Source organism: Panthera onca, chromosome E1 (genome assembly GCF_046562875.1).
Source record: "Panthera onca isolate mPanOnc1 chromosome E1, mPanOnc1 haplotype 2, whole genome shotgun sequence".
Taxonomy (NCBI): domain Eukaryota; kingdom Metazoa; phylum Chordata; class Mammalia; order Carnivora; family Felidae; genus Panthera; species Panthera onca.
In genome coordinates, this window is record NC_138352.1 from 35,017,024 (window position 1) to 35,043,491 (window position 26,468).

At 54.2% G+C, this 26,468-nt stretch overlaps 2 protein-coding genes across 6 annotated transcripts; both read left to right on the forward strand.

The window, feature by feature from the left end:
- Window positions 1-1,545: 1,545 nt before the first annotated feature.
- On the forward strand, window positions 1,546-6,183 carry DHRS13 (dehydrogenase/reductase 13). Its single transcript, XM_060646820.3, has 5 exons — window positions 1,546-1,842; window positions 1,940-2,058; window positions 3,071-3,194; window positions 3,376-3,687; window positions 5,356-6,183. The coding sequence occupies exons 1-5, from the start codon at window positions 1,716-1,718 to the stop codon at window positions 5,796-5,798; spliced, it is 1,125 nt and encodes a 374-aa protein (XP_060502803.1). The 5' UTR covers window positions 1,546-1,715; the 3' UTR covers window positions 5,799-6,183.
- A 222-nt stretch (window positions 6,184-6,405) lies between these two features.
- Window positions 6,406-23,342, forward strand: FLOT2 (flotillin 2). 5 transcript variants are annotated; one of them, XM_060646815.3, is made up of 11 exons: window positions 6,406-6,692; window positions 12,981-13,062; window positions 16,020-16,110; window positions 19,535-19,658; window positions 20,071-20,189; window positions 20,307-20,420; window positions 20,522-20,641; window positions 20,731-20,945; window positions 21,355-21,538; window positions 21,832-21,981; window positions 22,059-23,342. In XM_060646815.3, exons 1-11 carry the CDS (start codon window positions 6,644-6,646, stop codon window positions 22,095-22,097), a joined length of 1,287 nt encoding a protein of 428 aa, XP_060502798.1. In that variant the 5' UTR covers window positions 6,406-6,643; the 3' UTR covers window positions 22,098-23,342. The 5 variants fall into 5 exon arrangements, with proteins under 5 accessions (XP_060502798.1, XP_060502797.1, XP_060502801.1 ...); XM_060646814.3 differs by lacking the exon at window positions 16,020-16,110 and adding an exon at window positions 18,630-18,720 and having other exon boundaries at window positions 6,410-6,692; XM_060646816.3 differs by lacking the exons at window positions 6,406-6,692; window positions 12,981-13,062 and adding an exon at window positions 18,630-18,720 and having other exon boundaries at window positions 16,090-16,110.
- Window positions 23,343-26,468: the final 3,126 nt, after the last annotated feature.

Below are 26,468 nucleotides of genomic sequence, written 5' to 3' on the forward strand. Positions count from 1 at the left end.
ATCGGAAGATGACTCTACTGCGTTACCTTAATCCTAAGGTCCTGGGAACCCTCCCATCGAACCTAGCTCCCATCCTTTTCCTCCTCTCGGACCTGACGTGAGAAACTATCCAGGACGTTTTTCCTGAAGACAGGACACAGGGATCGCCCGTGTGTCTGTCCCACAAGGGTTCAAGGAATTGGTACCGGTTAGCAGGTCAGGACTTTGCCTTGAGGATGGAGTATGCATCCATTTTTTCCATTAATATTCCATTCCCAGCCTCTTCCTACAGCATCTGCAACTGAACCCCAAATCCCTAGTGCAGCCAAGTAGAAAACTTCCCCCTGGAATCTGAGGTCTGTCCCTGGCTTCCACCTACCTACCTTGCTTTGTCTCCACCACTCTGCTCCCCCTGCCCTGATGGGCCTCTTGAACTCTCCAAGGGCAGAAACCTATTGTTCTGCTCAGTATCTCCAAGGCTGACCGTACCATGGGGCACACCACACGTGTGAAACAGTGGGTGCTAAGTTGTAATGGTTTCCTCAGGCAAGTCCTTGTCCTGGCCAGGAATACCCTCACCTGTGCCTCCCTAAGCTGTCACCACCCACCGTGCTGTCAGAGTCACTTCCTCCATTGAATCAGGGAGCTTCTTTACCTATTTCTACCACCTGTGAGGACCATCCCAGAGAAATTTTCTCCTGGAGGTCAGGTAACAGATGTTACATTTCAGTGTCTTCTTGCTTCCGGTCGGAAATGGAGGGGATGGGCGGCAGAGGCACGGAGATACAGCTAATTAAGGAGTGACTCCTAACAGCCCTGGATGGGTGGTGCCACCCTGGCCACTGTGCCATCTCTCTGGCCTCTATTGGAAGAATAAGGAAGCATTCTAGAAGCTGAGATCTGGAAGTGAGCATAAGGAATTGCAGGACTTGTTTATGGAGGGAGGGCAAGGCATCCAGGGCTGGACTCTCTCTCAGACATAACAGCATTCATGTGCACACATCCCTCCAGAAGGGAAGGACTCTGCTTCGCACAGATGACACCCAGAGGGCTCACACACACACACCTTGTGAGCCCCTCCAGCAAGTCCTCAGCTAAGGGGCATGTGCACAAAGGACAGATCCGGAGATGTTCATTCAAGTGCACACACTGGCAGAGACTACAGAGGCATGCACACACCTGGAGGGGCTCTTGGCCCACATGGGCACAAACACGTAAAAGGTACTTACGCAGGCACACACCTACAGGGTACTTCCTGGGCCTGCAAGTACACACCCACAAGGAGCTCACACACAGAGGATCCAGAGGCACACACACAACCTGAGGGGCAATCCCAGAGCCCGTGGGCACATTACACACTCACAGAGTCATTCACACACTCAGAGTGGGTGGATTCATGTACATAGCCAGGGTGCCCCTGCACACGATCACACATCTGGAAGGAGCTCACGCAGGCACACACCTAGAGGGCGCTGCCAGGGCCCCAAAGCACACGCGCACCTAGGTGTTCCACAAGCACACACCCAGAGGACGTAGACGCATGCCTAGGGGGCGCTCGCACGGCCCACGCTCCCACGCACGCACACACACCCCTGCCCTGCCTCCCACCCGCCTCCGCCTCTGCCTCCGCCTTCTGGGAGGCTCGAGCCGGTGCGAGGCGGTTCGGCAGCCGCCGGACGGGCTCCGATCCAGGGTGGTGCGGGGCCTGTGCGGGGGAGCCCGGAGGCGCGGCCGGCATGGAGGCGCTGCTGCTGGGCGCGGGGTTGCTGCTGGGCGCCTACGTGCTTGTCTATTACAACCTCGTGAAGGCCCCGCCCTGCGGTGGCATAGCCAGCCTGCGCGGCCGCACGGCTGTGGTCACGGGTGAGTGCCGGAGGCCGGGCGCGCTGGTGGCGGGGAGGCCGGGCGGCGGGGTCAGCGGCCCGACCGCCTCGGCTCAGCTACCGCCCGCCCACCGCAGGCGCCAACAGCGGCATCGGGAAGATGACGGCGCTGGAGCTGGCGCGCCGGGGAGCGCGCGTGGTGCTGGCCTGCCGGAGCCGGGAACGTGGTGAGGCGGCGGCCTTCGACCTCCGCCAGGTGAGGGGGAGAGGGTGAGCAACAAACGAACACACCCGGACACGGAGGGGGTGAACAGAGCGGCTTCCTCAACTCTGGTCGTTAAGTGCAGAAAAGAGGGTCTGCTGGTGCTCTGGCCACACAGGGAAGGGACACCAGACGAAAGCTAGGAAGTGGGCTTTTTGAAGGAAGTAATTGCTGTTCCTAAGATGTTTAAGGATCGGTAAGAGTTACACTAATGAAAGACAGTAGGGAAGGGAACAGCAGAGGGAACAGCATATGCAAAGGCCCTGAGGCAAGAGAGCTGATTTGATTGGGGGGGGGGGGGGAAACTGAAAGAAAAGATCTATTGAGTCTGTATGGAGCACGAAATATGGAAGAAAGAGGCAAAATGAAGAGGCTGGAGCCCCTGAGCCAGAGCTAGGTTCTGGAGGCACTTCTAGATCCTATTGAAGAACTCGGATTTTATAGGATGAGCAGTGGAGATACAGTGAAGCATTGGATCTGTCAGAATAGCAGGGTGTGGACTCAGTAGGGTATGGACTGTCAGAATAGCATTTTGAAATGAAACCCTCGGTGGCTATCGGAGCCTGGACTGGAGAGGACAGGAGTGGATGAGGAGAGACCAATGAGAAGTCTGTTGCAGATTTTAGGATAAGCAATAATGGGAAGAGGGAATGATAATAATAACAGCAAGTACTACCTACACAGTGCTGACTGGGTGCCAGGCACTGTTCTAAGCGTTTTACATTATATTAACTCACTGAATCCTCACAACTCCATGAAATAGGTATTACCTTGGTCCCATTATTCAGGGAGAAACCTGAGCCCCAGAGAGGTTAATGTCACACTCTATCTAATAAAAGGCAAAGTCAAAATTTGCATCCAGAGTCCACATACTTGTCCACTACATTCTAATGCACAGGGGCAGATCTTAGTCAAAGTAGGGGGTGGACTCTCACAATTTGGTACCTGGGGAGAGGGAAGAGGAGAGAGGTGCCTGGTGACAAGCCCAGCCCTTGCTGCCCCACAGGAGAGTGGGAACAATGAGGTCATCTTCATGGCCTTGGACTTGGCCAGTCTGGCCTCCGTGCGGGCCTTTGCTACTACCTTCCTGAGCTCTGAGCCACGGCTGGACATCCTCATCCACAATGCCGGTGAGGGGCAGCAGGTCCTGCAGGGGGGCAGAGGGTGGGCAACCGTCCCCTCCAGCCAGGCCTTACCAAGGGGCAGTGGATGTATGGAAAGGGTGCCCCCTACCGCTGTCTCACAAACGGGGACACTGAGGCCTTCGGGGATCCCTCTGGAGCAGTTGCTCATATCTAGCCCCCGCCCCAGGGATCAGTTCCTGTGGCCGGACCCACGAGCCATTTAACCTGCTGCTGCGAGTGAACCACATTGGCCCCTTCTTGCTGACACATCTACTGCTGCCGCGGCTGAAGACATGCGCCCCCAGTCGCGTGGTGGTGGTATCCTCAGCCGCCCACCGGCGAGGGCACCTTGACTTCACACGCCTGGACCGCCCAGTGGTGGGCTGGCAGCAGGAGCTGCGGGCATATGCCGACAGTAAGCTGGCCAACGTGTTATTTGCCAGGGAGCTCGCCACTCAGCTTGAGGGTACTGGTGTCACCTGCTATGCGGCCCACCCAGGTAAGGCCTGGCTTTCTGACTGCTCTACTTTGCTTTGATTCCCCCTCTCCCGTCCTCAACCCATCCTGTGCTCCCTCAGCCTCTCATTGAGCCACAGAAGCTCAGAACAGGAAGGAAGCATGGTACAAGGAGAGACCTATTCCTTGCTGATCTTGGAAGGAGGCTCTCCTTGTCTGGGTTCTTCCTCTCACACCACTAATTCGGATGCTGACTCCTGGGTAGGGAATGGCAATGAATAAAACCCAGGTTCTCACCCCAAGAACCCATCCATATGACTGAACTCAGCATACGATGATGGTGATGATGATGATGATGATGATGATGATGATAGCTAATAATTATTCATTCGTTCAAAAAGCATTTACTGAGTACCTACTATGAACCAGGCATTAATCTTGGTGCTGGGAATAGAGCAGTGAACTTAAAACAAACACCCTTTCCTTGTAGAATTTACATTCTAGTTTGGGGAGGGGGAGGACTGCTAATAAATAAATATTTACAATGACAGGTGATGATAAAGTGCCATGGGAAAGATAAAGCACAGTGACGGGGATATGAAATGACAGGAGGTGCTGCTTTTTCTGCGGCAGGCAAGGAAGAGGTATCACTGAAAAGGTGACATTTGAGTAGAGGCCTGAAGGAGATGAACCAACCATGTGGCTTTCAGGGGAGAAGAGTATAAAGAACAGACTGATAGCAAGTGCAAAGGCCCTGAGGCAGAAGTGCCTGGTATGCTTGAGAAAGACCAAGAAGCCCCATGTGGCTGGAACAAAGTGAGAGGAGGAGAGTGACAAGAGATGAGGTATAGAGATGGGCTGGGTCATCCAGGGTCTAGAAGTCCACTGTAAGCATTTCAGCTTTTAGTCTGAGTGACTTAGCTGATGAATAAAACCCATCTCTGCCTTACAGAACGGATCACAGAATAACAAGATCTGTCCTACACATTTTACCATACTGCATTTTATTTTATTTTTTATTTTTTCAGAGAGAGTGTACGAGCAGGGGAGAGGGGCAGAGGGAGAAAGGGAGAGAATCTTAAGTAGGCTCCACGCTCGGCACAGAGCCTGATGCAGGGCTTGATGCCACGACCCTGGGATCGTGACCTAAGCCAAAATCAAGAGGTGGACACTCAACCAACTAAGCCACCCGGAAACCCCTACCATACTACATTTTAGATGGTCTTTGCCTAAGGCTCACTTTATTTAATTTATTAATTAACTATTAATTTATTAATTAACTTATTTAATTTATTAATTAACTATTTAATTATAATAGTGACAGTAATCATCACAACTAACATTTATCAAGCTTTTATTACACTCCACATCTCTAATGTCCAAAACAGTGGCTGGTCTACCATAGGTGTTAGTTAATATATGTTTGCTGGCTAAACAAAGGAGCGGGACTTGAGCTAGGAAAAAAGATGTCTCCTCAGGCAGGGGACACAGCATGAAGAAACTGGGGCATGAGGAGGTATAGGAGTTTAGATGGAGAGGAGGAAGCTTGCTGTTGAAATGAGTGAGGTCACCCTGTGGGGGTCCTGAATGCCCACCAAATACTCTCCTGGTTTCCCTGGAACTGGACTCCATTCCCCACTCCCTTGTAGCCTCGTTCTTATTGCTCTTCTCCTGGGTCCTCACCCACTCCTGCCTTTCTTCCCATCCACAGGGCCTGTGAACTCAGAGCTATTCCTGCGCCACGTTCCTGGATGGCTGAGCCCACTTCTGCGCCCACTGGCTTGGCTGGTGCTGCGGACGCCAAGAGGTGGTGCCCAGACACCCCTGTACTGCGCTCTACAGGAGGGCATTGAACCTCTCAGTGGGAGATATTTTGCCAATTGCCATGTAGAGGAGGTGCCCCCAGCCGCCCGGGATGATCGTGCAGCCCACCGGCTGTGGGAGGCCAGTAAAAGGCTGGCAGGGCTTGGGCCTGGCCAGGATGCCGAACCTGACGAAGACCCCCAGCCTGAGGACCCAGGGACCCCATCTTCCCGGAGCAGCCCCCTCTCTGAGGAGCCCACAGTTTCTGAACCCCATGCCATCCCTCACAATTCACCAGACTTGTCTAAGGTCACACACCGAATTCAGGTTAAAACTGAACCTGAGCCCTAAATCTCCTAATCCCCAGGCTGGGGTACTTTCCATGGCACTTGGTGGCCCTTGAAAACCTGAACTGCATGCCAGGCCATGCCTTGGGCACTGAGGGGTTTGCAGGTTTTACCCCCATGGTTCCTTTCTGGAGCTTCAAGTTGTGTTCTTCTGAGCGGCTCTTTTCCTGGGGGAAGGAAATCATGGGCGATGATTTCTTCCTGAGAATAACAATAATCCCAGATTGAGAGGTGAGGGTGGGGGCGTGATTAATGTGCCAGACATTGCTTCTCAAGAATTTGAATTCCATGTTTCTGGTCCCCACTCTGGATGATGCTGATCGGCTCTGGATGAGGACGTGGGGGTTGTGATTTGATGCACTGCCAACACGGAGATTTACTGAACTTGGGCCTGTTGCAACCACGTAGCCAGGTAGTTAAGTGACCCCCATTTGCAGAGGCGGGATTAGGCTGCATTGGTAACGGACTCGCCCAAGGTCTCCCCGCGGGTAAGAGCCGGAGCGGCGGGACTCCAGGGCCCCCGGCGGTAAGGTGGGGGCGGGGAGGTGAGGCAGGGCCGGGCGGTCGTTATGCAGGCGGCCGGGGGGAGGGGAGGGGGGGGCGCCTTCCCGGGCGCTGTGGAGCTGGGCCTTGGGAAATGAAGCGCGTTGACTGCCGCCTCTCGCCCGCCGGCCCCGCCCTCCGCCGCTACACTTCCGGTGGGGCTGCGACCGCGGAGGGGCGCGGGCGGGCGCGCGGGCGGCCGCTGGGGGTGGCGGGATAGGCTGGGCGCGGCCGGCGGTGCGGGTGGTGCGGGCCGTGCCGTATAGGTCTCTGCGTTCCCCGCGGGCCCTCCGTCCCACCGGCGCCATGGGCAATTGCCACACGGTGGGGCCCAACGAGGCGCTGGTGGTTTCAGGTGAGAGGGCGGCGAGGGGGTTGGGTCTGGGGCGCCGGGGCGGAGAGGGTTGGGACGCGGGCTGTGCCCGCGAAGGTGGGTGAAGAGGGGGCGCGAGGTGGGTGCGGGGCTGGGGAGCTAGCGGGGACGGGCTAGGCCGGGGAGGGGCTCAGAGGGCGGAGGGCAGTGCGGAAGGTGGGGGCGCGGGTGTTGGGCCCGAGAACCTTACAGGAGGGGACCCCCATTCTCACACTTGCGGTGTTCCGAGCCCTCGAGACTCTCCCTCCCACTGCGTGTTTTCCCGTGTTTATTCCCTCCTGTTTCCGCCTCCTCCTTGGGCACGGTCTCCTCCCCTCTACTCCACTGTGGCCTAGGGGGTCCCGAACTGAGGCCGTGGGGAGGGGACCCGTGGTTCCCAGAACGTAGCGGTTTGGCTGGATTCCAGGGCCCGGCCTTTGGGGTGGGTCTCGAGGCTTTGGAGGGCAGGTGCCTGCCTGGGGATGGGGCCCTGGGACGGGGATCCTTTTGTTCCCGTTAATTCTGAGCGGGTTAGGGCTTGCTGGGGTTTACTGGCACTGCCCACCCCCGGAGATGCGGGTGCGGCCTCTACAGGTTGAGAAACCGGGTTCTGGCTGTGTCGCCACGGTTGCAAAATGCTACAGACTCCAGAATTTCTGGGAGCTTAGGTGGGGCTTGACTGCTGTGCTGGGGAAGGGAGAGGTATCTTTGCCTTAAGGCTGCTTTTTAAATTGTGTATTTGGGTATCTTGAGAGGTGGCTGAAGCCTTTCAAGCCACCGGTTTGTGCAACCCCTGGCTGGCTCACAGGTGCTGTGAAGGGTGGTTTCCTGACAGCTTGGAGGCCTGTGGCTGCAGGAATCCTTCAGGTCTTACTTCCTACTATCAATGTCAATTTCCAGCCTGTGTGCAGAGTTGTTAGGGCTGGCTACAGAAGTGGGTAGAAGAGGGTGAGCTAGACCAGGGTTTGTAGCTGCCCCTTGGGGAGGTGTGATGAATCCATTGGGAACTTTTACCCCAGAACATGGCCTCTGGCTCGGTTTGGATCTCAAAATCAGTCTCTCCACTGGGACAGGAAATCCTCGCCCTCCCTGATCAGGACCCTCCTACTCTTGTAGGGAAGAGCAGACAAGACCAGAGGTGGCCTTGGGATTTAGGAGGGAGACCCCAGAGAGCACTGAGGCCAGACTTGCACCTGTCTCCCGGACCCCAGTCCTAAAGAAGACTTTTAGAACCCAAAAATCTGCATGGCACTTTCTCTGGTAGACTTTTCTTTCCGGAAGTCCAGACCCTGAGCTGAGGAGACAAAAGCTCCAATCCTGTCCCTGTGCAGAGACTAAGGGGTGAGAGGAGCACCTGAGTTAGGCTGCTCTGTACCTTCCACTTGCCGGAAATCTGGTCCTCTGGCCAGAGGCCAATGCAGTGGCCTCCCTCCCCTGTTTTAGGAGGGAGCGGAGGCAGTGCCGAGAATTGAGGGCACTGTAGTCAAGGAAGGGTAGGAGAGAAGAGGGAGGGATAAGGCTCAGGATAACAGAACCTGGGGATTTGAGCCGATCAGACGGATAGAGATGCAGCTCTCCCTCACAGAACTCCCAGCAGAGCAGGGCAGAGCAACCACTCCCGGCCCTACCCCCCACCTGGTTACTTAAGCCTGCATCTAGGTCTGGAGGCATCACATTCAGCCCAATTTGAGAAGGATGCCGTTCTCAAGGATGATCTCCTGGTCATCTTCTGCACCTGAAAAGGCTGGAGGATTTTCCTGGTTGTCTAACCTCCCTTCTTCATTCTGTAATATCAAACCTTTCTCTCTCTCTCTCTCTCTCTCTCTCTCTCTCTCTCTCTCCTTTTAGCAATTTTAAAGGGGGAATCCAAACACCATACATCTTTCTCTCATCTCTACAATAGGTCAGAGGTTCTTAACCTGGGGTCCGTGGGTAGAATTTAGAGGTCTGTGCGTTTGGATGGGGGAAAGACATGCTCCCGACCTTGTCACTAACCTTAATTGAAAGTTAGCCTTTCTTCGGATTATAAATGTCAGCCACAATCCATGATAGCATTAGCAGGTATTTTCCTACCATACTGCCATTGTAGCAGGTACCTTTGAGGTCATTTATCCTCTCACTGAATTCTGCTTCTGAAACCATCGCTACACTGTATGTTAACCAACTTGGATTTAAATAAAATTTCTTTAAAAAGTGAGTAGTTTTAGCATTCCTAAATTCTACTCCTGAAACCGTTACTACACTATATGTTAACTTAGATTTAAAAAAAAAAAAAATTTTTACCCTCATCAGTACTTGAAGTTTAGCTAGTTATTAACCACTTGATTTTATTATTTAATGTGTTACTATTTCACACCTATTACTATGTATTACATGTCACACATTTGCTGGTTTTAATAATTTGATAACTTTCAGTATAATTGTTTCTTATGTATTTTGTGCATTTATCAGCATTCCTGCATTGCTGGACTACTAACAGGGGCTGTGGCTCAAAAGAGGCTAAATCCCCCTTGTCTTCTGGAGTAGTGGGAAGAAGGTAGAAGAGAGGCAGGAAGGGAGCAGAATATTCCCGAGAAGGTAGAGGGATGGACTGGGTCTGGAGGGGCTAAGAGTGGGGCAGAGGTTGGCATGTGATTCTTCAGCTTGGATAAGGACAGGGCAAAGGCAAGTAAGTTGAGTTAGAAAAAGTGAGATAAAATTAGAAGAAACTTCCAGGTGTGAAGAGAGTGAAAGCTAGGGATGTCAAGGAAGGGGCACCTGAGTGTCCTCTCTTGGGTGTGGTGCTCAGGCTGAGTGTGACCAGGAATCTGGGAGGGAGATGCCTTTCAGGGCAGGAAGCTGCTGGGGGTGGGGCAGGCTGGCAGTACGAGCTTCCTGTTGTTGCTACCCCTGGGAACTTGGCCATCTTGCCCTTGGCCTAGGCCCAGCTTCGGCTGTGGCAGCCTGCTCTCAAGGTCAAAGAATAAGTTAAAGGTAAAGGGTGGACACCCCCTTCCCCCACGCGATCCCACGCCACCTCTACTGCTTCCACCCCCAGCACAGTGAGAAGTGCCCTGGAGCCCGCTGGAGGCCCCAGCCCTCACCAGGCCCAAAGTGAAACAAGCTGTGATTTTTTGACCCTTTCAGTTTCTCCAGATCCCGAGATGGCTTAGGTTTCGGGTTGACTGCTTGTCCTTAGAGGCCTCCCTTACCCCACTCCCCAGAGCAGAGAAGCCTACGCTAGCTTCCCTTGAGCAACAGCCTTGTGGACAGTTATTTCCCCCCCAGAGAAACAGGCCTCTTTCCACCCCTACTCACACTGCGGGGCTGCGCCTTACTCCCTGGACTTCTGGCTCGGCTCCTTGCACACTGTGCACAGAGGCAGGCCCAGGAAACTGGGTTGGCTCTCGGGGAGCAGTCTCGGACACCAGTTCTTTAAGGTGACAGGCTTTCTGCACTAGTGAGATCTTTGTCCTTCGCCTCCACCTGTCCAAAACTTGTCTCCAGTTCCCTGTTCTCTGAGTTGTCTCTGGTTCCGTTGTTGACTTCACCACCCACTCAAACCTGTACTCTGGAGGTGCACCCATGTGGTAGCCAATAGCCACTTAAATTTAAATTAAGTTAGAGGAGAGCCTGGGTGGTTCAGTCAGTTAGATGTCCAACTCTTGATTTCGGCTTGGGTTGTGATCTTGCGGTTCATGAGATCGTGCCCGGAGTCCGGCTTTCTGCTGACAGAGCGGACTCTGCTTGGGATTCTCTCTCCCTCTCTTTCTTCCCCTCTCCCATGTGTATGCGCATTCTCTCTCTCAAAATAAATAAACTTAAAAAAAAAAATTTTTTTATTAGAAATTCAGTTCCTCGGTTGTACCAGCCACATTTCCAGTCCTCAGTAAGCACATGTGGCTAGTGGCTGCCATATTGCACAGCGCAGCCATAGAACATTTCCAGCCTCACAGTTCTCTTGGACAAGACTGCTCTAGAAGTTACTCCATGACATCAGCCACCATGTCTTGCCTAAGTCACTGCAAGAGGCTTCTACCCAATCTCCTTGGCCACCCCACCCCCTTCTTCCACCTTGTGCAAAGTGGTGTTTCTAAAAGGCAAATGTAATTTTGTTGCTCCTCACCTTAAATCCTTGTGTGACCAGCCCCCCGCCCCCCCCCCCGCCCGCCATCACACACACACACGCACACACACACACACACACACGCACACACACACACACCCAGCTCTTTGGCTTGATACCTGAGACACTCTATGATCTGGCCTCTGCCCCTCTACCCTGCTTGTACCCCGCTGTGGGTCCTCAGAGACACTGTAACTCAACTACATGAAACTACCCCTGACCCTTGACCTTTGGAGGCACACACCCTAAGGCTTTCCTGGAAACTGAAGTCTGTGAATACAGAAATGATGACACCCACTGGCTTTTTCCCAAATCCCATTTCCTTTGAATCATCTGTTTCCTGCACATTTTTCTGCACTGCCAGGAAACTGCCCCTCTAGCTTTTACTAAAGTTTTCTTGAACTCGGTGAATAATTTTGGTATTCTCAGTTCACAACAAGAATTTCAGGAATTGGGTTTTCTCACTTCTGCATAGACATTATGCCAGCATGCTGGACATGTCTACAGCTGGATCCGAGTTGGGGCCCGATTCAACATTCTGTTTAGCTGATATAGTTTTCAGGAACCACTTCCTTAAAAAAAATTTTTTTTTTTTTTTTTTACATTTGTTTATTTTTGAGAGACAGAGAGAGACAGAATACAAGCGGGGGAGGGGCAGAGAGAGAATGAAACACAGAATCTGAAGCAGGCTCCAGGCTCCGAGCGGTCAGCACAGAGCCTGACACGAGGCTCAAACCCATGAACTATGAGATCATGACCTGAGCCAAAGTCGGACGCGTAACCAACCGAGCCACTCAGGCGCCCCATAGGAACGAACCACTTCCTTTTCAGGCCTTTTCTCTTTGTCTCCACTTCTGCCACTGGTACCACAGGTTGGCCTTTGTTTTGAGGCCTTGCCTTCCCCATTCACTCCCATAAGAAGTACACAGTCACTCTGAAGCCCTGGAAGTAGAGAACCAACCTTACTGAGATGTGTCTGCTGGGCATGAGCAAGGATCCCATCTTGGCTCCAAGACACCTCCCTCCCTTCAGCCTCCCGGGGCCCCCCCACCCCCCATGTGCCCTGCACCCCTTCTTGTTCTGCACACTCCCTGGTACATGGTATTACAATTATCTCAGGAAAAGTTCCCACCTCCTTCAAGGTAGAAATTGTAGGGGCGCCTGGGCAGCTCAGTCGGTTAAGCATCCAGCTTCAGCTCAGGTCATGATCTCACGGTTCATGAGTTCAAGCCTCACGTCAGGCTCTGTGCCCACAGCTCAGAGCCTGGAGCATGCTTTGGATTCTGTGTCTCCTTCTCTGCCCCTCCCCCACTCGTGCTCTGTCTCTCTCTCAAAAATAAATTAACATTAAAAAAAGATAGGAATTATAGGGGCGCCTGGGTGGCTCAGTCGGTTGAGGGCCGACTTCGGCTCAGGTCACGATCTTGCGGTCCGTGAGTTCGATCCCCGCATCGGGCCCCTGTGCTGACAGCTCAGAGCCCAGAGCCTGTTTCAATTCTGTGTCTCCCTCTCTCTGACCCTCCCCCATTCATGCTCTGTCTCTCTCTGTCTCAAAAATAAATAAACGTTAAAAAAAAAAAAATTAAAAAAAAAAAGATAGGAATTATAAATTAAAAAAAAGATAGGAATTGTATCTTCATCTCTTTATTCCTAGCACAGAAACAGTCTACTTGTTTGCTGAATGAATGGTTAAATGAAAGATGAAGCTTTTCCTGCTCACTCCTGCCCACTGACTTCTGTTCTCTGAAAGTACTTACATTCGGAACCACTCATTGGATAGCCTTCTTTCTATGCAAATTGTCTACCAAATTGTCTGTCTCCCTTTTTTTTTTTTTATTTAAAAATTTTTAATGTTTATTTATTTTGGGGAGAGATCGAGAGCAGTTGGGGGAAGGGCAGAGAGAGAGGGAAAAGCAGGCTCCAGACTCTGAGCTGTCAGCACAGAGCCCAATGCAGGGCTGGAACTCACGAATTGCGAGATCATGATCTGAGCTGAAATCAGAGGCTTAACCGACGGAGCCACCCAGGCACCCCTGTCTGTCTCTCATTTCTGTGTAAGCTCAGCACCCAACAGTGGGGCTTGTCAACTGTCAGAGTGAGTAAAGACCCAGAGTTGCTGTTGGAGGGATGGGGGGTAGACAAACCCAAGAACTGACTGACCAGCAGTGGTTTGCTTTGCTCTCCAGGGGGCTGTTGTGGTTCCGACTATAAACAGTACGTGTTTGGCGGCTGGGCCTGGGCCTGGTGGTGTATCTCCGACACTCAGAGGTAAGGGCCCAGGGGCTGGGGAACCTGGCATCCTGGTGGGCAAGGGAGAAAAGGGTTTCCAGCCTTCCCCGCTTCACCCCCCCGGTCAGCTAGAGCATCCTCCCTTGCCACATTCCCATGCTGGGGGTCTCCTAAGAAGCAGGTGAGATGGGTTGCACAGGGACACAGGGGGTCTGTCTGCGGGCACCTTCTCCTTAGTGGGTATGCTTTTTCCACTGGAGACGTCACTTCTGTCCCAGAGAATCCAGGGTCATGCCCAAGCAGAATCCTGACTCCCTGAGCCTAACTCAGTTATTCTTGCAGCCCTATTCCCTGTGGAGAGGAAGGGCCGAAGAGACCCACACACGCCCTCACCCGTGCAGGCCTGGACAGTGTAGACAGGGCTAAAGGGCAGAGAATGACGGATGCACATTGTGAAGGGCTCCATGATAGCCGCAGCTTACCAACAGGGGGTGGGGATCTAAGGAACTGGTGCCGGGCTGGGCAAAACAGGTCTGGACCTCCTCAGTCAGTCTGGAAAGACTCACCAGAGGAAGGGACATTGCAGCCCCCCAGAGGGCCCACCATCCGGCTCTCCCTGGGGCTCCCCCAGAACCCTCAGCGGGACCAGACTTGGCCTGGGCCTCTCCTGGCTCCCTCACTGCCTACCCACAAGGAGAAGAGGTGTGCCAGCCACTTTTCCACCGTCACCCCCTTCCTGACTATGCCCAGATCCTTCCAGGCCAGAACCCACGCAACAGGGAGGGGAAGTGATGGTCACCCCGGAGGGAAAACAGCAGCGATTGCAGTGGAAATCCCCCTCTGGCCCAGCCCCCCCAGTCAGCAGAGAGAGGCCCTCCGTGGCTGCGCCGAGCTCTACGCTTGAGACTCCAGGGGGACTGAGGGTGTTGGCCAGGGTCAGGGCCATGGGGAAGCAGGTCACCTTTTTAACTTCACTGATTTCTCGTAACCCCCTCTGCTCTCCCCTCACTTTGTTCTGCCCGAGTTGAGGAATCCTGGGGGACTCTCCTGGCTCAAGGCCAAAAGTGTCCGAGAGTAACCAGCACTGATCACAACTTCTCAGGAGGACACAAGGCCCTCCTGAGTGGGCCAGTGGCCTGTCGGAAGCCATGGGGTGCCCTCTCCAGAGGTATTGTCACCCCACCCCACATGCCTTGCAGTCCTGGGATGACCGAGTAAGTCGTCCAGACACTGTGTTACAGCCAGTCCTGGAGAGTTTGCAACTTTACCCAGAGACTTGTCCCGCGCAGGCATCCACTGCTAGGGTGACACGCCTGCAGCCCTTTCTCTACGGTCTTGGCACCCCCTCCTGCTTTTTGCTCCAGGCAGCAGAGTCCCAGGACGGGAGAGCCAAGCTTCTCTGACAGTACGTTTGGAAGTAAGGAGTGGAGGGCCTTGTACGTCATCCTGGGAAACTGACCTCACACACCCAGGCTTAGCATTCTCCCTCTGGTGCCACTTGCTGGGTGGTCTAAGCCTGGAGCCCGCCCCTTCCTGGGCTCTGTGTCCAAGGGCAGTCCCTTCCCCGACCCCTAGCCTACCTGAAGGACGTCTCTACAAGCTGGGGCTTCTATTTCCCTAGGCCGGCAGGAAGAGCCCCTCAGGTCAGAGTAGAGGCTTCTAACCCAGCCTGGATTCTAGCCTCCCCTTCGAGATACTTTCCGCACACCGCCCTCCAGGTCCCCCACCTCCGTTGTCAGCCGTTCTTCGCCAGGCTCGATGAAGCCCTGCCTGCTGCACTTTGCCGCCACATCCTGTGCTGTCCTGAGGCCCTGATGTGGCAGCTCTCTCTCCCTTACCTGAGTGAATCCTCCACCTCTGGCATCTGAGCTGCAGCCTCCTGTCTTCCCTCCTTCCTTCCCTCCTTCCCTCCCTCTCTCCTATCTCCCTCTCTCCTCCTTCCCCAGAAGAGAGCTTAGTGGGTTCCTGTCTGAGTCCTCTCAGGCCAAGGAGTGCCAGTGTCAGGGGCTCAAATGAAGGCAACCTTCCCACATCTGCACGGCCAGAGCCCCCCGGGCTGGCACTGTGCTGGGTGAGGCGGGGCTCCCATCCCCCACCCCCATCCCCCACCCCCATCCCCCAGTCTGCCTGCCTCTGCTCCTTCAGCTTCTGCCACCGTCCTCCCTTCTTCTGGTTGAAGGAAACTGTCCACGCTGTCAGCATCCCGGCTTCTGCCTGGCCTGCCACCCTGCACACACTCGCACACACGTGCTGCACGAGGGAGGCCCAGCTAGGGTGGCCTAAACAGCTTCAAGACGCTTCATTTTGTTTGCCATGACTCTCTTTGCCTCTGCCCAACTTTGGAAATCCCAAAGTGAATTACCCCGTCACCTCCCAGTTGTCCCTGTGAATATTGTGGGAGGGACACACTTTCTCCTCCAGCCTTCCTTGACACCTAGCCCCCCAAATCAGAAAATCCAAGGTTTTCTTTGGGCTTTCCTGGCCCTAAATTGCCTACTTAGTGATATGTAACACAAACCCAAGCAGGATTTGGTATTTGCTGTGGTTCATTAATCCCCAGAGTGGCCTCTTCTGTCCAATTTCTGGAAACACAGGCTTCCCTGTGTTTGGAGAGTAGAGCTGACACTAAGTCTCCCAGACTCTCCTGCCAGGAGTCTGCCAGGAGTTTCCTGGGAAAGTGAGGTGGTGGGCAACGCAGGTGCCCTGTGCACAGGCCTCCCGACCTCAGGTCGTAGGCTTTTTCCCCAGCCCAGCCGCTCCTCCTTAGAGGGGTATGGGAAAAGAGACCCAGAGGCCTCAGGCCAGCAAGGGGCCTTCCTCTGTCCCCCTACAACCCTAGGCTGAGCTGGCAGTAGAGGGCTAAAGTACTAAGAGCAACCCCGCCCTGCCCCAGGCATCCGGCATCGTTGCTTGTCTGGTAACCACTGTGTGTGTTTGCTGTGTCCCCTCCTACCCCCTCCTTTCCCTACCTCTCCCTCCCCCTGGCTGCTCCTCAGACTGTCTCTGGAGGTTATGACCATCCTGTGTCGCTGTGAGAATATTGAGACGTCGGAGGGGGTCCCGCTATTCGTAACAGGGGTTGCACAGGTAATAACCCACCTGCTTCCTCCTCTGTGTCTAACCTTCTCTCTTCCTGCCCAGCGGGGCCTGGCAGGCAGGAGCCAGATGGACTCCCCTCCGAAAGTGTGCCTCCCTCCCCTCTGTTCCCACCTGTGCTGCTGTGGGTGCCAGGATGGACCCCTAGAGATCCCCAGCTCCTTTGCCCTCACTGACTGGGGCTGCTAGTGGGGAAAGAGCAAGGGATTCTGGAACCCCTCCCAGGTCTGCTAGTGAATGTCCTTGGATGCCAAGGGGTAAGTTGAGGCAGGAGACACAGGCCCCTGTGTGCCAGAACTCGGCTGTCTGGACAGGAAGGGTTCAGTCCCAACCACTCCAGGTCCTGCGGAGCCCGTTGCCAGCCTCCCGTCCATGCTGACATCCCAGTGTCGAGCCCTAGCCCTCCTTCTCACAAGGCCAGAAAATGGGTCCCATGAAAAGTTCTGTTCGTCAGGCTCCTCCGACCTCCTTGACAGGCATCAGCAAAATGAGCCTTGGCCATTCCCTGCTCCTAATTTTTGTTGAGAAGGCTTTGAGAAAATCTCTTGTCACTAAGATTTTAGTTTCCCTGTGTGTGAAGTAGGGGAATCATGTCCTCTACGTGTTCTGTAGGGATATTGGAAAGGCAAGTAAACAACATGAGGGCTTTTTGAGATTTTTGGAAAAGAAGTGCTAGAAAAACCTAAGCTTTTATTATTAATCCGGTCTCACTCTGTGTGTGTGTGTGTGTGTGTGTGTGTGTACGCACATGGGTGTGTGGTATTTTTAAAGTTCATTTATTTTATTTGAAAAAATTTTTTTAATGTTTATTTATTTTTGAGAGAGAGAGAGAGACAGACAGAGCATGAGCGGGGGAGGGGCAGAGAGAGGGAGACACGGAATCAGAAGCAGGCTCCAGGCTCCGAGCTGTCAGCACAGAGCCCAATGCGGGGCTCGAACCCGCTGACTGTGAGATCATGACCTAAGCCAAAGTCAGACGCTCAACCGACTGAGCCATCCAGGCACCCCAAGTTCATTTATTTATTTTGAGAGAATGTGAGAGAGCAAGCAGAGGAGGGGCAGAGAGAGGGGGAAAAGAGAATCCTAAGCAGGTTCCACGCTATCAGTGCAGAGCCCAACACAGGGCTGGATCCCACCAACTGTGAGATCGTGACCTGAGCCGAAATCCAAGAGCTGACCGCCCAACCAACTGAGCCACCCAGGTGCTCCCCAGTCTCACTTTGAAAAGCAAGTGGCCCGATGTCTCGCTCTTCACTGCCATGCAGCTGTAGCCAATGAAACCCATTCCTGAGCCAGGGTGTTCGGTAACTCCCAGCACTTTCTTTGTAATATGCAGGTGGTCATCTTCATTGCTTCCCTCAGCAGCTCCCTGTTGAGCGCCTTCCCAGTTCCAGGCACTGCGGTGAGCATCAGAAAGCCCCTGCCCCCTCAGAGCCTGCATGCTGGGCGCCCGGACCGGAAGGGCCCAAACATCATCTTACCAATCCCCTTACCTTGCTGGAAATTGCCCTTCCGGCTTCTCAGGCACAACCCCGCACCACCTCTCCCTTCCTCACCCAGCCTGCCGGCTCTAACGGGGAAGGGGACTGTCCCCACCTTACCCACTCCTTGTAGCCGTGTGCAGGCAGGCTTCGGCACGGAGGCCTGACACTCAGAGCACTTTGTGTGGAACCAGTAGGGTCCCAGCCTCCCTCGACACCCTTGGCTAAAGAAACCCCGCTCTGCCTCCAAACCGCTACTGACTTGAGACAACTGCAGATACCTATGTCCCTTTTAAGCTGGGTGATGTGGACCCTGGAGATTGTCTGGGCCAGGAAGCCCTCGTGTGACCTCAGCCCCGGTTCCCCACTTGAGCCACCTGGGCCCAACCCCAGAGGGTAGGCTTCAAGTCCAGCCTGTTGCCAGGTGAAGGGACCGGGCAGGATTCCCCTGGCCAGGAGCAGACGCAGGGTCACCTCTGTCTCGGCCCGGCAGCGGGCATACTCCTAATACGCCAGGCTAGTAGGCAGGGCTCTCTGGGCAGCCTCCCGGGGTGCCTTGGGGACAGGTGAAGGCCCCTGGGAATGTTCAGATGGCACCCGTGGATGACCCACACAGCCCAGCCCGGAGTACCAGCGCTTACGTGTTTTTCCCAGGACACACACACACACACACACACACACACACACACACACACAGCTACACCTGGACTGTCCGCACTGGCCCAGACTGCCCACAACCCCTGCTCTACTTCCTTTCCCTACTCTGCAGGCCAGGCTCATCTGAGCAGACATGTGTGCCGTGGGCAGAACACTTACACTGCTTCCCCCGGAGCCACCCGCACCCACGCTGCTCTGCCTTCCCACCCATCTCCCCACAGACTCCTGACTACGACCCCTCAAAGCGCCCACCCCACCCTCTGCAGCAGGACCCCTGGCCTGTCCCAGTCGGAGCAGTGAGGTATTGGACTCTCCCCACACCCCAGGCCCTGGGCCCCCAGACCCATGCCCCTGTTTTGCATTTCTTGGCAGGATTTCCCTAGAGATTATGACGTTGCAGCCCCGCTGCGAGGACGTAGAGACGGCCGAGGGGGTAGCTTTAACTGTGACGGGTGTCGCCCAGGTATAGTAACCCAGCAGCCCCACGCATGTCCGTTGAGCTGCCTCGTCCCTGTGCCGGGGTTTGGGGGGAGGAGGAGAGGACGGCAGCCAGGGGCAGTCTCCCTCCAGTGCCCCTTCCCCTGCCCCCCTTCCAAGAGAGGGTCATCGTCACCGGAATGTGCTCACTCGGCCTCTTGGCCACTCAGTAGGACTAACAGACACCCCTTCTCTCCTCAGCGGGCTCGCAAGAGACAGAACCAGTGCTGAGGGCTCCTGGCTCACTAACCCCACCCCATTCTTTGCAGGTGTTGGAAGTGCCACGCCCCAGAATCCAGGCCTTCCCTGTTCCCTGGGGAGGGGGCTAAAGGGGACCAGAGGGGAGGCCACGTGAGGCAGAGGAGTTGTCGGAGGCTGCTTTATGTTCCCAGCTCGGGGCCAGGGTGAGGGGCTTCCTGCTCCAGTCCAGTTCTCAACGTCACAGGGCAGCAAGGTGCAACCATGCTATAGGCTCCTGGTGAGGGGGTGGTTGGCTTAATACCTCGGGTATGAAAGGCAGGTGGATACCCACCCTCGGTGGCATCCCCCTGGACCTGTCTCCTGCCCTGTCCAGGCTCTCTTCCCTAGTCTGTGTATCTGTGTCCCTATCACTCATTTTCCTTTTTGCCCTCTCTGCCCCTCAGCCTGCAGGTCTCCCACCTGTGGGGAGACTGCATGGGAGGAATTGGCTAACGAGGGAATAGTGAGTGGGCACAGCCACCATCCTCCACATCTCTGGGTCTGGGGACTCCATCTGCCCCCCTCCAGCCTGGTTCAGGCGCCTCTGTGACTACTGGCAGGTGAAGATCATGACAGAGAAGGAGCTCCTGGCAGTGGCCTGCGAGCAGTTTCTGGGCAAGAACGTGCAGGACATCAAGAACGTCGTCCTGCAGACCCTGGAGGGACATCTGCGCTCCATCCTTGGTAAGGCCCTGCCCCTCCCAGGGACCCCTCTGCTGCCTTTGAGGAACCTCGCAGGCTCTCCAAGCCAGGGCCAGGGAGGGGCGTGGGGCAGGGCAGGGAGGTCTTTCAGTCCCACCAAGGTTTCCTTTCCAAACTTCCGGTGACTTGAGGCAAAGGAGAGGGCATTGGGATGGGGAGGCGAGGGGCCGCCAGTCTGGCCAGGCTCCTGGTGTTGCTTGAGACACTTTTCCTCATCCAGCCTGGACTCTGCAAGAGGAGGCTCAGTGTTAAATACTGTGAAGAAGAAACCCCGGGAAGACCCAGCTCAGACCGCACTACGTGGGCATGCAGTCAGACTGCTGCTTGTATGCCTCGTCCCTTCTGCGGTGGGCTGGGCCCCCAGGGAACCAGCCCATGATCCCTCTGTTCCCAGGGACCCTCACCGTGGAGCAGATTTATCAGGACCGGGACCAGTTTGCCAAGCTGGTGCGGGAGGTGGCGGCCCCTGATGTCGGCCGCATGGGCATCGAGATCCTCAGCTTCACCATCAAGGTGCAGTGCGATAGGAAGGCTGCAGCCCCCCACGTCCCCCTGGGAGGGGGGTGTTGGCAGGAGGGGCACCTCTGTACCTATGACTCTTCCCAAGGATGACTCCCCCTTCCCTCCCAGGACGTGTATGACAAAGTGGACTATCTAAGCTCCTTGGGCAAGACACAGACTGCCGTGGTACAGAGAGATGCCGACATTGGGGTGGCCGAGGCCGAGCGAGACGCAGGCATCCGGGTACGTGGGCTTTCCTTCCTGCCCCCAGGGCCAGGGATCTCGGGGGGGTGGGACCATGGTAGGTTGAGGGAACCCTCAGCACCTGCCCCTCCTGCTGCCAGGAAGCCGAGTGCAAGAAGGAGATGCTGGATGTGAAGTTCATGGCAGACACCAAGATCGCCGACTCCAAGCGAGCCTTCGAGCTACAAAAGTCAGCTTTCAGTGAGGAGGTCAACATCAAGGTGAGGAGCCGTAGGGCATCCCAGGTTGGGGCTCAGGGCTCGGGACCTGGCAGCCAGCCTCTGACGTGCTGCCCTTCTTCCTGCCGCAGACAGCCGAGGCCCAGCTGGCCTATGAGCTGCAAGGAGCCCGTGAGCAGCAGAAGATCCGGCAGGAAGAGATTGAGATTGAGGTTGTACAGCGCAAGAAGCAGATCGCAGTGGAGGCACAGGAGATCCTGCGCACAGATAAGGAGCTCATTGCCACAGTGCGCTGTCCTGCCGAAGCTGAGGCCCACCGCATACAGCAGATCGCCGAGGGTGAAAAGTGAGCGCCCCTGGCTGAGGGGGGGACTAGTCAGGCTCCTCTCCCATCCACCTCTCCAGCCCCAGCGTGGAAGCCGCCTCTCCCAGCACCTGCTAACTGAGGTGGAGGTGTGCCGCCTTCCCAGTGGGATTGCTGTTGGGAAGGCTGAACTAGATAAAGGAGACCCGAGGGCCCGATATGGTACTTGGCACAGCGGGCATCCTGGCCAGTCCCTGGCTAGTCTCTCCCATTTGCATCTGGCAGCTGGTGGCCTCTCTCTGCCAGAGCCTGAAGAAGGCACCTCCCTCCTTAGGTCCCCAACCCCTGACACCCGGCAGAGCAGAGGGCTTGAGGGTTTGCTGGCCCCCAGGCAAGGCTTGAGGGCACCCTGGCACTTCGCACTGATGCTGCCTGACCTGAACTCCTGCAGGGTGAAGCAGGTCCTCTTAGCACAGGCGGAGGCTGAGAAGATCCGCAAAATCGGGGAGGCGGAGGCAGCAGTCATCGAGGCGATGGGCAAGGCAGAAGCTGAGCGGATGAAGCTCAAGGCTGAGGCCTACCAGAAATATGGGGATGCAGCCAAGATGGCCTTGGTGCTGGAGGCCCTGCCCCAGGTGAGGCCTTTGCCCCGGGGTGGATCCGGCTGGGCCTTGTCAGGAACACAGCGACGGGCTGGCTAGAAACATTAAATGTGAGAGCGCTCGGCAGGGGGGGGCAGGAACCCTGCAACAGGCACAGGCCCATCCCTGGCCCACTGGGTCTCACTGACCGTGGCTTGCAAATAAGAGCCACCCAAGCTGGGGTGGGGTTTAGGCGAGGTGGAGAAAGGAAGGGGAGATGCTGGACGGGGCAGGGCAGGAGGACAGAGCGCACCAAACCGAGCCCTCCCCCCACCTCCCCCACCTAGATTGCTGCCAAAATCGCCGCCCCGCTGACCAAAGTCGATGAGATTGTGGTCCTCAGTGGGGACAACAGCAAAGTGACATCGGAGGTAAACCGACTGCTGGCCGAGCTGCCGGCCTCTGTGCACGCCCTCACAGGCATGGACCTCTCTAAGGTGAGTGCTGGCCGCCTGCGGGTGGGGCAGTCACGGGCCGCAGAGCCGAGGCCTCACGGCGCCTCCCTTCCTTGCAGATACCCCTGATCAAGAAGGCCACCGGCGCACAGGCGTGAGGCTCCCAAAGGCCTACACCCGTCAGCAGCCGCCCGCCTCTCCCTCCAGCACCCGTTTTCCTACCACAGCGACAACGGGAACGCTACTGACTCTGGTGCCTTATTTTGTAGGGACCAGAAGTGCTGCGTGTTCAGGCCTTCTGTGGCTGTCTTCCCTTCTGTCCTGTCTCTAGCTGTCTCCTTCCTCTCCTCCCCCCACACCTTCACTTTCACTGCCACATTCATCTCGTTGGTCTCTTCCACCCTCCTCTCCCTGTACGTCTCCTCCTTTGTCTGTCTTTTTCTGTCCCTCTCTGCTCCCACCCTCTACACACATCATGTAGTTTAAGCTAAAGATGTGTATTATAATCACTGTCTGTCTCGGGGGGCAGTAGCCCTGCTGCTCCTCAGAATCCTGGTGCCTTGAAGTTCTCTGTGCATCTGTCCATCCTCCCCGTGGCCCTTGCCAAAATTCGGCATGGGTGCGGAGGGTCTGGGTAGGATGGCCACCCTCCCTTCTCTTGGCTTGGTCTTCCCAGCCCTAAACCTGACCCCAGGAAGTCCCCAGCGTCACCCGCTCCAGACCCCCTCGGCCTAGCCGGGCACTGCCCTACTTCAGCCTCCCCCAGCCCCAGGCCTGCTCTCCTACCTTAACCTCTCTCTCTCTACCCAGGGGCAGAGGCAAGGCCTCCTGTCTACAGCAGCTCCCTCAGTTTACTACTGCCTTAGGAGGCCCCTGCTTGTGCTCAGGGAAGTCCCCTTCATGGACATGTCCCTACTAGGTGGAGTGGGGCTTGGTCCCAACTCTGCTAAACTCTTTTGGGATCAGGGTCTAGCCCCACTGGGGACTAGAAGGTGTGTAGACCGTCTTCCTGCTAGGGCTGTGCTGTCCTGGGTATCGGGCCAGGCCCTTCCAGTGGGCAGGGCTGTGCCAACCCTATACAGAGTTGAGTGCTGTAGACTGGCCAGACTCTTATCATATCCCCTGTGCCCTCTTTCCTTCTGGCCAGAGTGATAGGGTTCCAGCCATGGGGAAGCAGCCCAGTCCTCTGTCTTCTTGCTCTAGTGGAGACAGAAGAGCCCGGGGCCCAAGCATCCTGGCAGGGATGCTGTGGGTGTCCAGAGGTCCCAGTGTCCCACTTCTGGCTCTGCCCCAGCCTGTGTAGCTGTTCCTGCATGTGGATGCTGCATGTCTGGTCTGGGGCTTGGATGCTGCACTGCCCCATTGCCTGTCCCTTCTGGTAAAATAAAGATCTGTTATGCCTATGCCCTGTATCGTCTCTTCTGTGAGAGTGGAGACTAGGAAGCAAGAACTAACCAGGTCCCCTGCCCACATGCCCACTCAGCCTCACGGTTACACTTTGTCTGTTCTTCCCCATGGTAGCCACTGGAGGGCATCAGCACACTGGCCTTGCCCCCAGCAGCATCCTGGGGCAGGGTGGCCATTGGCCCAGGTGCTGTGTCCAGATCTGAGCCTTGGGAGACCTGGCTCCATTGCAGGCAGAAGATGGAAGGGGCTGCCGGGCTCATCTCCCCACTGTGTCCATCCTGAGCGTCACTCAGTACTGGAGCCCGTTTCTCAGGCGTTAAGAACGTGAACTCTGGAATCAGACTGCGTGGGTTTAAGTTTTAGCCCTATTGTTACCACCTGTGTGATCTTGAGCAATTATCTTCATCTCTCCGGGCTTTAGTATTTTTCTTTTTCTTTCTTTTTCTTTTTTTTTTTAATTTTTTTTTTTAACGTTTATTTATTTTTGAGACAGAGAGAGACAGAGCATGAACAGGGGAGGGTCAGAGAGGGAGGGAGACACAGAATCCGAAACAGGCTCCAGGCTCTGAGCTGTCAGCACGGAGCCTGATGCAGGGCTCAAATTCACGAATTGTGAGATCATGACCTGAGCCAACATCAAGAGTCAGACGCTTAACTGACAGTCATCTAGGCATCCCTAGACCCACATGTGTTTTGTGACAGAAGTGGCAATGCAGAGCTATGGGAAAGGACAGTCTTTTCAGTAAAAGATACTAGATATCTGTGGGAGGGGAAAAAAGTGGTTCTTGACCCTGAACCTCACATTGTACACAAAATCAGTTCCAGATGGACTGTAGATCTAAATGTGTAAAGTAGGATAATAAATGTGTAGAAAATAACAATATCTCCATGACTTTAGGGTAAGCAAACATTTTTTTTCAAATGTTTATTTATGAGAGAAAGAGAACACAGCAGGTGAGGGGCAGAGAGAGAGAAAGACACAGAATCTGAAGTAGGCTCCAGACTGTGAGCGGTTAGTGCAGAGCCTGACGTGGGGCTCAAACTGATGAACGGTGAGATCATATCATGACCTGAGCCAAAGTTGGACACAACCGACTAAGCTACCCAGGAGTCCTGGAGTTTACTTTATTTATTTATTTTTTTTAATTTTTTTTTTAATGTTTATTTCTTTTTGAGACCGAGAGAGAGCATGAATGGGGGAGGGTCAGAGAGAGGGAGACACAGAATCCGAATCAGGCTCCAGGCTCTGAGCTGTCAGCACAGAGCCCGACCCAGGGCTCGAACTCACAGACTGCGAGATCATGACCTGAGCCGAAGTCGGCCACTTAACCGACTGAGCCACCCAGGCACCCCTAGAGTTTACTTTAAAAAATAAATAAATAGGGGAGCCTGGGTGGCTCAGTCAGTTAAGCGTCTGACTCTTGATTTCAGCTCAAGTCATGATCTCACTTCATGAGTTCAAGCATTGCATCAGGCTGTGCACTGACAGCAGGGAGATTGCTTGGGATTCTCTCTCTCTCTCACTCTCTCTCTGCTCCTCCCCTGCTCTCTCTCTCTTTCAAAATAAATAAATACAAACTTTAAATAATAAATACCAGAAGGAAAAAAAAATTGTTGTTTATTATTTTGAGAGAGTGAACATGACAAGGGGAGAGGCAGAGAGGGAGAGGAGAGAGAATCTCAAGCAGGCTCCCCACTGTCAGCACAGAGCTTGATGCAGGGCTCAAACTCACAAACCATGAAATCATGACCTGAGCCGAAATCAAGAGTCAGATGCCTAACTGACTGAGCCACCCAGGCGCCCCGGGAAAAAGGTTTTAATTTAAAAGAAAAGAATATTTATTAAAAGACATAGTAATCTCCAGGGATTACACTAAACCGAAAGAACCAATCCCAAAATGTTACATGTTGATTTCATTTATATAACTTTTATTTGTAATCGTGGTAAAATACACGTAACATAAAATATAGCATCTTAACCCTTTGTAAGCATACAGTTCATTGGTTTTAAGTGCATTTACACTATTTTGCATCCATCACCACGCATCTCCGGAACTCTTTTCTTTTTGTAAAACTGAAACTCTGTACCCATTAAACACTAACTCTGCCTCAGTCCCTAGCAACTACCAACCTACTTTCTGTCTCTATGAATTTGGCTACCCTGGGTACCTCATGTAAGTAGAATCATACAGGAGTCATCTTTTTGTGTCTGGCATCTTTCACTTAGCATAATGTCCTCAAAGTTCATCCATGTTGTACCGTGGTCAGAATTTCCTTCCTTTTTTTAAAAATTTCTTTAAAAAATGTTTATTTATTTTTGACAGAGAGAGCATGAACGGGAGAGGGGCAGAGAGAGAGAGAGGGAGACACAGAATCCAAAGCAGGTTCCAGGCTCTGAGCCGTCAGCACAGAGCCCGATGCGGGGCTCCAACTCACTGACCGCGAGATCATGACCTGAGCCGAAGTCGGCCGCTCAACCGACTGAGCCACCCAGGTGCCCCAGAATTTCCTTCCTTTTTAAGGCTGAATAACATTCTATTGTATGTATATACCATATTTTGTTTATTCATTCATCCATTGATAGACCCTTGGGTGGGTTACTTCCATGTTTTGGTTATTGTGAATAATGCTGCTATGAACATGAATGTGTAAATATCTCCTCAAGATCCTTCTTTCCATTCTTCTGGGTCATATGAGAATTCTATTTTTAATTTTTTGAGGAATTATACTGTTTTCAACAGCAGCCGTACCACTTTATATTTCCACCAACAGTGTAAGAGTTCCAATTTTTCCACATCATTGCCAACACTTGTTGTTGTTTTTTTTTTTTTTATAGTATACATCCTAATGGGTGTGAGATGTGTCTGACATTTTTGAAATGACAAAATTTTAGAAATGGAGAACAGATTAGTGGCTCCCAGGAGTGGGAGTGGCAAAAGAGAAGTGGGTGTGGTTATAAACATTAGGGCCCCTGGTGCTGGAATCTTCCCGTAACTTTACCATGGTGGTGGATACATGAGCATATACAGGTGGTAAAATTGCACGGAGATGGGGCGCCTGGGTGGCTCAGTCGGTTAAGCGTCCGACTTCAGCTCAGGTCACGATCTCGCGGTCCGTGAGTT

Coding starts and splice junctions, on each gene's coding strand:
- DHRS13 (XM_060646820.3), top strand. CDS start 1,716: ATGGAGGCGCTGCTGCTGGGCGCGGGGTTGCTGCTGGGCGCCTACGTG. Junction 2,059..3,070: donor CGGCCTTCGACCTCCGCCAG/GTGAGGGGGAGA, acceptor GCTGCCCCACAG/GAGAGTGGGAACAATGAGGT. Junction 3,688..5,355: donor CTGCTATGCGGCCCACCCAG/GTAAGGCCTGGC, acceptor TCCCATCCACAG/GGCCTGTGAACTCAGAGCTA.
- FLOT2 (XM_060646815.3), top strand. CDS start 6,644: ATGGGCAATTGCCACACGGTGGGGCCCAACGAGGCGCTGGTGGTTTCA. Junction 13,063..16,019: donor TGTATCTCCGACACTCAGAG/GTAAGGGCCCAG, acceptor GCTGCTCCTCAG/ACTGTCTCTGGAGGTTATGA. Junction 19,659..20,070: donor ACATCTGCGCTCCATCCTTG/GTAAGGCCCTGC, acceptor CTCTGTTCCCAG/GGACCCTCACCGTGGAGCAG.